Source organism: Equus caballus, chromosome 11 (assembly GCF_041296265.1).
Source record: "Equus caballus isolate H_3958 breed thoroughbred chromosome 11, TB-T2T, whole genome shotgun sequence".
NCBI lineage: Eukaryota > Metazoa > Chordata > Mammalia > Perissodactyla > Equidae > Equus > Equus caballus.
The window spans coordinates 46,711,308-46,722,956 of record NC_091694.1 but is presented as its reverse complement, the minus strand read 5'-3'; the positions used below and the strand labels follow the sequence as shown (position 1 = coordinate 46,722,956).

General features: G+C 39.6%; 1 protein-coding gene across 5 annotated transcripts in view; it reads left to right on the top strand.

Moving 5' to 3' along the window:
* Positions 1-11,649, top strand: part of OR1D3 (olfactory receptor family 1 subfamily D member 3) — a 56,412-nt gene that overhangs the window by 27,716 nt on the left and 17,047 nt on the right. Inside the window, exons 3-4 of one of the 5 annotated variants that reach the window (XM_070225738.1) lie at positions 7,734-7,967; positions 10,310-10,418. In XM_070225738.1, the coding sequence (XP_070081839.1) occupies positions 10,323-10,418 (96 nt within the window). In that variant the 5' untranslated portion in view covers positions 7,734-7,967; positions 10,310-10,322. Of the gene's footprint in view, positions 1-5,695; positions 9,887-10,309; positions 10,419-11,649 lie in introns of those variants that run through there. The other 4 variants (XM_070225737.1, XR_011422717.1, XR_011422715.1 and 1 more) reach the window with 4 other exon arrangements.

The window sequence follows — 11,649 nt, the reverse complement described above, 5'->3', positions numbered from 1 at the left end:
TCAAAATATTAGAAATATATAAGTGATGGTCCTTAAATATCATATTTCCAAACAGGATAATTTTTTGAAAGGTAGATTAAATGCATCTTAGAACAGTGTGCTAGTTGTTCTATCATCTACTATTTTTAACTGCCAGTAAAAATATAAAATTATTGAGGCAGCCCCATGGCACAGCGGTTAAGTTCGCACCTTCTGCTTCAGTGGCCTGGTGTTTGCTGGTTTGGATCCCGGGTGCGGACATGGCACTGCTTGTCAAACCATGCTGTGGCAGGCGTCCAACATATAAAGTAGAGAAAGATGGGCATGGATGTTAGCTCAGGGCCAGTCTTCCTCAGCAAAAAGAGGAGGGTTGGTGGCATATGTTAGCTCAGGGCTAATCTTTCTCAAAAAAAAAAATATATATATATATACACATATCTATATGTAATTATTGTCTTCTATAGAAAATCCACATTGCCAAGAATTTATCCATGGATGTTAGAAGATGACATTATTCACCTTTTAATGCTTTCCGGGTCTCTAAAACACCAAGGATGAGAACTATCAAAAATATTTTCTTTTTAACCAAAAAACATTTTATTACAAATGCATATGAACCTGTGTGAATGAATGTCCAAATCATGGAGGGAATGAAGGTATTTCATTTAGGGAATTTTCAAATTTTGCCAATGAAAATGTTCCATAGATATATTGTCTGTCTCTCCCCACAAGAATGTGAAGATTTGGCATCTGTTTTGTTCACTGTTATATCTTCAGCACTTAGACAATGCTGACATACAGTAACTACTTAATTTGTGTTAAACGAATAAATGAATCCTGCAACATTATGTTTAAATAATGAATGCCACAAGGTTAATTTTGCTGTTATGGGTAAACTCAACAAGGCCAAATCATATGAGATATTTAAAATATTTTCCACAGTGAAATATTAAGTGCCAAAGAGGATAGTATAAAAGAAGAGCCAAGGAGGTAGACGCTTAGGAGAACTCCATACTACGTAACTGCTCTATCAGTCTCACATTATTCCTCCATTTTAATTTAGTGAGCCACTAAAAGGAAAACGATGCCTTTAATGAAAATAGTGAAAAAGAGTAATTTGAGAAAAATTTGTTCCTTCTTGAACATGTTTTCAAGGGTTCCTTTGGGACATTTTCATGGAGGTATTCAATTAAAGAGTATAATGAAGATATGAAACTTTGGAGTAAAATTACCAGAGATCACTGTAGAATTGATAAGTAAAGTTACAGAAAGAGACGAAATAATTTAACAGTATGAGACTGAGACCCAAGCCAGAGGCTCTTGTATACAAGGTTGACTACATTTCAAGAAAGGGGGCCATGATGCAGAATGAGGGTTCCAGTGGGGGCAGTAAGACACTTGTACAATCTAGAGTTGATGTCAAGCTACCTGTTTGTCTCATTTTTGTATTAGTCAAAGTACATAGCACAGTGCGTCATCACAGTAATTTTGAGTGGGCACTCAACTGAAAAAAACTGAAACACAGGAAAAAAAATAATAAATGATATAAAGGAAATTCAAAACATGCCATGTAGGTTTAGAAAAAATAGACATTTTATTGAATATCAAATATACATACGTGTGTGGTCATGCGTATTTAACGTATCACATATATTATTGTTTCTTTCAATTCTCAAAATATCCCTGTGGCATAGATGGAAAGAGCCCTCCTTTGCAGATGAGAAAGCCATATATATGAAGGGTGATGTGACTTATTCAATGTCTTTCAATTAGTGAGACGCAGGTCTATATTTGAGCTCAGTTTTCTCATGATTAATGCTCTTCCCTCAACTCCACCACTGACCCACAGAGAAGATACAAAATACTGAGAGATAGTTAAGTCAGTCAGGATGTGTGCACTAGCAACAGGTGTAGCTACAACTTTGATTCAGAGACATCACTTCACTCATAGTAGAGCATGAGATACAAGGCAGAGATGAGAAACATGGACTCATATAGAAGTTATCAAACTCTGAAGCAGAAGAGAGATGATCCTTCACGGTTTCCGTCTCACCACCTTCAATCAATCAATCCAGATTTATCCAGTGCAGTCTGAAGGAGATGCCAAAGAATTCCACAAGCAACACATCATTGTAACATAAATCCGCAGCTGTCATCCTCCATTCGTGCTTCTGGTTTTCCAAGAAGTCATGGGAAAATTCAAAATATGTGGCATTGGGCCATGGGTATAGGCAAAAATCAAAGCAGAGAAAGATTTCCTTCGCTAAAATTATGCCTTCCCTATTCCTGAAGAGACAGCGAGAATCAGGTGTCCTCTGAGGACAGTTGCTCATTGTCTGGAGTTAATAAGGAGCAGTGGGGATGTACTCTCAGATGATCCCAGAAAGCCTTGAAAGATCTCATGTTGCCTCAACCCCTAGCCCTTCCCTGTCCCAGGGGCTATGAAATAGGCTCCAGTTCCTCAGTGATCCCAATCTTTTCCACAATTGGAACTCATGTATTTAACAAAAACATATATAACATTGAGCTGTGTGGCAAGCACTTTACAAATATTAGCTTCCTTTCTGAGTTAATTATTACTGTTATCCTGATTTTACACCAGGAACCTCAGACATGGAGAAGTTACATAGCCTACCCATGGTCACTCAGGTCATAAGTGGTGATGCTGTGATTCAAACCCTGGTGGTCTGACTCCAGAATCTATGCTCTCAACCACTATGGTTTGCTGCCTCTCTAGATCCAACTGAAAGGAAACGGTTGTGGGCTCCCTTATCACCTTCTGGCTGTTCATTTCCCATCATCTGTAGGTACAAATGGAGGCATCAGAGCCAGATCTTTGTGACAAGCATCTCAAACAGACACAAGGAATGAGTAAGATCTGAGTGGTAGGTGGGGCAATAGGTACTTTGAGATGTACATATCCATCTCTCCTCCTGTGGTTGTTGTTTAAAAACAACAACCACAGAAATATGGGATGGTTGTGATTTTTTAGTATGTCGAATCTGTCCAATATCAAAGGGACTATATTTATTCTCTGTAGCTTCAGTGGGCAGGTTTATGACTAATTCTACTTCAATCAATATTTGTTTACCTAATTTTAGATGCTATGCTGTGCTATGGAGTTTTCATCCAGGATTGAACCAAGCAAAGGAAGATAAAATAGCAGAGACCTTGGCTCTCTATAAGAAAAAGGAGAGATTTCTAACCATAAATGTGTTGTAAAAGAGTAGGCTAGCTCACTGAGTAACAAGTTCACCAGGCAGGGATATCACAAGAGAATATCTTCTCCAGGCAGCAAAGTGTTCTGGAGCCCTGCTATTTAAACTGTGCTTCACCGTTAGTCGGCACCCCATCACCTAGAAGCTTGCTAGAAATGCGGACTCTCAGGCCCCACCCCAGACCTGCTGAACCAGAATCTGCACTTCCACAAGGTCCCTGGGGGAGTTGTGTGCACATTACCGTTAGAGAAGCACTATTCTAGGTGACATCTGCATCTGCCTCAATTCTAGGATTTTCCTTCTGTAGCCCTACAAAAACGGGTAGAAAACAGCTCTGCACCAAGGAGGCCAAATCCCTGTGTTCAGCTCCAAGTTCTTCCATTAACCAATTGCAATGTATGATTCTTTAGATCTGATTCAAACAATAATTTGTTTTGATTGAGGAAGACTAGCCCTGAGCTAATATCTGTGCCAGTCTTTCTCTACTTCATATGTGGGTCACCACCACAGCATGGCAAGGGGTGTAGGTCCACGCCCAGGATCCAAACCCATGAACCTGGGCCACTGAAGTGAAGCACACCGGACACAAACGCTACACCACAGGGCCCCTACAATACATTATTTGTAAGTGTATAGGCCAAATGGAGAAATGTGAACCATAACTGGATATTTGACTATATAAACAAAAATTAATGTTATTTTTCAGGTGAGATAAAATCTGGTAGGATTTTTTTTGAGTCCCTATTTTTACAGATACACACAGAAATATTTACCAATGAAATAATACAATGTCTTGGATTCACTTCAAAGTAATTCAAAAGGATGGATGGGTGAGATGTGGTAGAGGTTGTAGATGAAACAAGCAAATTTGGTCAAGACTCAGTGATTGTTGGAAGCAGTGTTGGATATTTCGATTAACTTCATATTGACTCACTCTTTTGTACTTAGCTAAACAGGGATACCAGCGAAATTAAGGATTTGATGTGCTAGTTTCAGTGGTTTTCTCTAGCACATATTTGAATATATGTATAACCAATATATAACTTTAATATATAAATTGTGCAGTACAAAATATGCGTGTTAAAATGTAATATATGCCTATGCAATATAAAAATATAAATAAAGGAGTTTCATCGTAGCTTTCTTTTTTTATGCATGTTTAAATTATTGTATAATAAGAAGTTTAAATAAATGTTTTAAATTCAGGGGGAAAAACGGTGGTCTTCCAAAGCAGCCAATAAAATTACTCCTGGACTTTAGGCATCATCCTTGACACCCTTTGCTCTCCCTCACTCACCCTCACCCAATAAGTCACCAATTTCTGTGAATAAACTACTTTATCATTTCTGTATCTTTCTCTATTCTCTGTCCTTGTAACTGCAGCCATCATTTGGGCCCTCAAAACCTACATCAGTTTATCATCCACATGATCCCAGTGCAACTTTCCAAAATGCATACCTAATCCTGTCTCTCCCCTGCTTAATTCCATCAAGGTCTCCTCCCCAGTGTTCAGAATTCTGCCTTTTTTGTTCCAGCCAAATTGAATGAATTGCATTTTCCTGATGAGGCAATGCTCAGACTGACCTTGGGCCTTTGTCAGTCTTGCTCCCACTGTTTAGTATCCCCTTTTTGTCTCTTTTCTCTCTCCCATCTCCACCCAAATAATTTGTCCTCCATAATTCAGTTTGGGCATCATCTTCTGCAGAAAGTCACCCCTGACTACACATTGTTGGGAGCTTCATTTACATACCATTAATAGCGCTCTCCAGCTTCAGTTTTCCAAGTGCAGTTCCTGGATCCATTAGGGTCCTGTGAGGTCAAAACTATTTTCCAAATAATATTAAGATATCATTTGCTTTTTTCACTGTGTTATTTTGCACCAATGGTGCAAAAGCAAGGGAGGGTAAAACTGCTAATTTCTTCCCACGAAGCACGGCAGTGGGACCAAACCATACTGGTCATCATTGTATTCTTCACCATCACAGACTTTCAGGAAAAATCTTTTTTTTAATTTTTAAAGATCAGTTTCACTTTAAAAAGTCCTTGATGAAGCAGTAAGAATTATTACTTTCATTATCTCTACGTACACATCATTTTAAATATATATACTTAATGTGAAGTTCACGTAAAGCCCTTCTGCTGCCTGCTGAGTACAAAGCTTGTCTTGAGGAAAAGGACTTGTGAGACTGAGTTAGGAGCTAGACGAGCCACCTTTTTCCTGGAATATTATTTTAGTTAAAGAAACAACTGACAGACTATGGTTATTTAGACTTGGGTATTTCACAGATATCTGTTAAAAATGACTGAAGTGAGCCTATCCTTTCACAGAAAACAACTGACAGTAATCGTGGTCAATAATAAAATTCAAGTTTTCAAGAAAATAAGATTTTTGAAAACTTGTATCTGGCACTGTAAACTTGACAGCTTGCCGGTAATTAAAGACTTTTGTGATGAGATTGGTGATGATTTTAACAAATGTGATTTTCTTGCTATTATAGAGTGAAGTGTATAAACATTGGAAGATCTGCGTTAACACAGTGAAGCATCTCTACACGACAAATGCGTGACGTGACAAAAGCATGCAAAGCGCAAGATATACCGATGGATTTTAATATAAGATTGGATGAAAAATTTATTGACATGATGTCAGATTCCACATTGCACTTAACCTTTAAGAAATTATGATTTATTGAGCTTTGGTGTAATATCGAAAAAGAACATCCACAATTATTTGAAAAGACTTTTAAAATGCACCTCGCTTTTCCAATTATATATAAGGCCAGATGGTCTTCACATTTTTCAACCAATCCAGGATAATGCAGCAGACTGAATGCAGAAGCAGATATGAGAATCCAGCCGTTTTCTACTTCATCTTTGATCCGTGCAGTATTTAGAAGAATTTTAATTTCTCTTTCTCTTGGACAGCAGCTCAAAATCTCAACTCAATTCTGTTATCCTTGGCTGGAACCTGTCCCATACATGAGTGATTTAGAGGGCATTAAAATGAGGAAACTGGGACTTTGAGAACTTAAGAAACTTTTCCAGGTTCACACAGCTTGAATTAAGTCCCAGGCTACCTGACTCCAGAACTTGTAGTCTTTTGTGACCATGTTATGCCTCTCTAAGTATAGGACTGAGAAAGAAAGCTAAGAGTCTTTGGAGACGTTAATCTGGTCAAATTGAGGAAATAGGAGTTTGATTTGGGCTCTCTTCATGTTCTACTTCTCCAGATTCTAAGAAAAGAGGGCGTGGTATAGGAAGATGGACTCAACACATATCACTTTTCTAGCTCCAACGCCTCCATCACTCTCTTCTCAATTTCTGTCCATTCAGCTGTGCCAGTTGCCATTCCACTTTGGTCAGTGGATCCTGAACATCAAATACCACATGTTTCAAGCTGTGTTACATGCCCTTCTTAAAGGAGCAGTTCACTCTTTTCCTTTTGCCCATGGTAAAAAAATAAACCAGATTTTTTTCAGAATGGAATTACGTGGTTGTTATTTTTTTCAATAAAATGGAATAATGTATTTAAACTACTAGATTACTGATTTAAGGGTATATAATACCAGCACTTCTAGAACACACAAGAAATTGATCACTGTCCCAAAGAGACTCCAAGAATAATCCATATTCCCAGGTCACCCATATTCTGTATTTTTTTCTCTGGGTACTTAATTCGATTAACTTGGAGAACAGGGGCTATTATGTGACCATTTCTACAGGAGAAAGAAGACATTCCATTTGCTGTGTGTCACTTCAGCTTCCACTTGCCCCATAGATCTGTTCATGCAACGTCTTTAAGGAAAAAATCTGATTGCTGGCACCTTCCCTGAGAAGTAATGCCCAGCTTCTTACCTCTGGTCTCCCCGGCCAAAAGGAAGTAGAAGTAGTTCAAGTGAGACTGCTCCAACATAACCTCAACCTGGACCAGGATTACCATGTCTAGAAGAAGACAAGATGGTAAAGCGCTCTCTGAGCCAACAGTGGGTCACCTCATCTGACCTTTTTCATGGTGCTAAAGGCCTCTATCTACACTTCCCTGAAGAGTCCCAGAAAAAAATCACAACGTTAAATGAAGCGACTGAAGCTCATTTAGCTGCTTTGCTGGTGAATGGCATGCTAGGATCCTGCTGAGACCACAGAGGTGTCATGGACAGGTCCCTACTGCCTTAGCCTCTCCTGGGCCAGCTCACAGCAGGGACACAGCACTGGATTCTCAATCCTCTTGGGTTTTGGGGTACCTCGCAGAATTAATTATCTTCAATTTAACAGATCTTGAGATTTGTCCAATCTACAGCTAAGAATAGCAGAACCTTAATACCAAGGGTGCTGATGAAATTACAAGAACACATTTTCCATGGGTTCTGTGAACAACTAAAAGGGACAGACGTTAGCAGCAAATATTGAAATAAAAAGAAGAAGGATGCTACATGGTTGTCATTAGACTCTACGTGGTTCTATGAATGCAGCTGCCCAGGACGATATACAATGGCGTGATCATAATTTTAACCTAGAGCTCTTCTCCCTCTTTGTCAGATTGCACGAAAATAAAATTTCCCTAATACTGTGAGACAAAAGGAGAAATTTGAGCAGATGCAGTGATGGCAAGAATCAATATTCAACACGTCCAGAGCATGAAGCAAATTTCCTTTTGGTGCCTTTAAAAGGAGTTCCTGTCACCTTCTTCTAACTAGTCACAAGAGGAGAAATGTATGTGAAGCAGACAGAAGCCTGCCAGTAACACCCTCAGTGACTGGCAAGAACAGCCAGGTAAGGCCTGAGAGAGGAAGATACAGACTCCCCATTTTGCTCCTTTTTTCTCCCCTTTCTCCTCTGCCCACCCTACTCTGTGGCCAGTTTGGAACCTATTTCTCACAAACAGTCCTTTAACAACAATGATGCTATTGTGCTGCTTAGTGGCCAAAAGAGGCAGAGACCCAGGTTTTTTAAATCTTACAGACAATGAAAGTCATTGAGCCCTAAGAACGGAGCACAGGAGTCAACAGTGACTTCTCTCCAAATAATTCCCTTTCACTCAACCTCCAGCCTCTACAGGAGACACACGTGCACTCACACACCCGCACACAGGCACAAACACATGAACATATACACTCATGCCACACGTTGCATTAAGGCATTAAAAGGATGTGGCTCCAGCCAAACTAGTTTCTCTGCTATTTACGGAATCTCCAGCAAAGAGAGCTTGCATTATACTGCATTGTCTTCATTTTCTACATTTTATGAGCCCATGGTTTGGTTTGGGGGAATGGTTTCCTTAATCAATTTATTTTTCAATAAGTTGTACATTCACATGGTTCAAACTTCAAAATGTGCTAAAAGGTACACATGAAAATCTCCCTCCCCGTCCTGTACCTCAGCTACCCAATTCCCATATCTCTAACAAGAAATCGCTGTTATTGGTTTCCTTTAACAAACATACTAGCCAACAAAATATATCTTATTTGGGGAGGTGGGACTAAAATGTTTATCCTTGGGACCAATATGGGAACAGGAGTTTGAGATATGTCCTGATCACTCAGTCCCCCACAACCACCATATTCCCTCTGTTTTTAACCTTAAATTTTTACTTCTTTCCTCCTCGGATGTTTCTTTCCTCATCAGTGGAGAAAACGAGTTCTCTAACTTTCATTTTCATTTTCAAATTTGAACCTGAGCCCAGAGGACAACCAAGTTAAGTTCACCGAAAATTATAGCCAATCAGCCACAGAAAATTCATGTGTTAAAACAGCACACAGCTAATATAAAATATAAGAACGAATTTGTTTTGAATTGTAGGATTTATATTTTATCACAAGCGTGGAAAAATGCCTACTGACCCCATGTGGAAAGGAAGGACAATGCATTGAATGAGTTTTACGTTTGGATAAAGTCCTGGGTATTCCTACAGTGAGGGATGGCCTAAAAATTGGGCCTAAACTAGCAAACAGGGAAAGAAAGGAGAAAGTAAGGTCTCTGGTCTGTGACTCAGGGAGCTAAGAGAAAAGCTGGCTGTGGAATCGGGGCTGGGGTTTCTGCCTCTGCTGAGCCAGAAATGGTCAAGCAACAAGGTTGAGAGTGGAGATTCTGAGGCCTTTTCAGTCTGCCTTAAGTCAACAAGAGTTCTCTGTATTGAGTAAGGGAGGGGCGAGGGTCAGCTCTGAGCAGGGAGAAAAACACTCACTGTTGAAACCAGGGAACCATGGAAGTGACTGTGCTCGGAAGGGCCGTCAGGAGAGCTCAACCACTGCAGTTATGTACAAATATGCACTGAGCCCTACTAATCCACACACTACACCAAGACCCCTGTCTAGAGGGTTTGGAGAATACAGAATTTAATAAACGAGGCCCTGAGTAGTGTGGGGACTCGAGAGAGAGAGTGGGAGAAACGCCATCTATTATGACCCATTTTGGCCAATTGCACACAAGCAGGTGACCTTGGAGATTTCAGCTGCTAGCAGACAAAGTATGGTGATTTAAGGAGACCACATGGGAGTGGAAAGAACACAGTCTTGGAATTAAACAGTTGAGGCTAGATGCAGGTTCTGCCTTTGCTGGATATGACCTAAGGGTCAGCAATTATTTATTCATTTTTTTATTGGGAGGTGTCCTTTACTTATTAATTAAAATTATTAACTACTCTTTTAAGAATATTAATTCTTTTTATAATAAACATTGAAAATAGCTTCCCACTTTTTTGCTTGCCTTTTACCTTGTGTGTGTTCTTTTTCTTTAAAAGAAGAATTTTAAAATTTAATTTAATGGAACTAATTTTCTTTCCTTTATTTTTGCTTCCATTGTTTTTTACTTAGAAAGGTCATCCTTGTCCTGAGATCAAATAACTATTATGCTGTATTTTCTTCTGTTTGCTTTATAGTTATATCTCTAGATATAATGCTTTAGCCACGTGAAATTTATGCAGTAAACACTATGAGGTGTGAATCTAAATTAATTTTCCTCAAAGAGTTAAAAAGCTTGTCCCAACACCATTTGTTTAATCTCTCTTCCCTTTCCTACCGATTGGCCATGCCACCTTTAGCAGGCCAAAATCTAAAAGTATACTGTGCTCTGTTTCTGGGCTTTCTATTTTTTCCTTTGATGGATTTTTTAATGAGGAGGGTGAGCAGTATGCAACAGGTCCAAAGGTATCTACACACAAGAGGAAGACAGTTTGGTGAGAAACATCCATGGAGAGAACAAGACACAAGATGCTACTATTGCCCGGTGAGTAATCATTTCAGTGAGTGCAACCAAAGCCAACAGACTCATAGAACATGCTTAACTTTGGAGGAAAAAAAGTTACATGGTAGAAAATGAATTCTGTGGGTTAATTCATGTTTCATTCCCAGAATTTCACCTAGAAAGAGAGTGTCTGCATTGTTTGATGTCTTTGTGTCTCTGTAACCATGTTTCCTACATAGTCCTCTGGCCAGGACTTTATTAACTCAAAGCTATGTGTGAAACTACTAACAAAAAGTTCAGGCTGTTCTCTCTGCCTGATATTACCTCCATCCAATCTTCCTTTCCATTCTTTCTATTCTATAGAGTTTATTTACTCAAATGATGGATGCTTACTCCGCACTATGTTGTATCAGGCTCAGAGGTAATGCTAGATTTCAAAAATTAATAAGATAGGCACCTTTTCTGTCCAGTCTCGATGCTCGAAGTAGAAAGGAGGACACAGACAAGTAAATAGACGGTCACAATCTGGAGTGACACATGCTGTGATGTGGGAGGCGCAGGGGCAAGAGGAGCATGAACGTGAGTGTTTTGTGAGACAGCAAGTCAGGGAAGGCTTCCTAGAAGAAGTGACAGTTAAGCTCAGATCTTAAGTTTGGCTTGTCTGATGACTAGAGGGGGAAGACTATTCCAGCCCAAGAACGTAAGATGGGCAAAATCCCAAAGTTTAGAAGGTATCTGAATATTTTAAATAATTGAAAGTATAATTGGCGCATAGAGCGTGGAGTGGAGGAGGGAGATCTGTGAGGAATTAGAAACGTCTCTAACAAATGCCAGCATGACCAAGGGCCTTCAGGCCGTGTTAAGGGGTTTAGAGTTTATCCTGTGAGTAAGGAGGAGCCCCTGAAGGATTTCTCAGGTGGAGTGATAAAATCAGATATGATTTTTAGAAAGCTCATTCTCTCTATAGTAAGGAGCCCAGATGGCACGTGGGCCTGGAGGCATGGGGAACAACTGCCCAAATCTAAGTGATAAATGATAGTGCCCTGAACAATGGTAGTGGCAGCTGGGACTGAGAGTAGTGGGTAAACAGAGAGAAATGGGTAAGTTTTAGCTATATTGAAAAATGTAAATTGCCAGGATTTGGTGGTATTTGGATACAGGCAGGGAGGAAGAAAAATGGGGGTCAGTAACAACACACAAGTTTCTGGCCAGGCCAGCTGTGTAGATAGTGGTGATAATGATTTCAGCCTTAAATATGCTTTTTACCAATTCC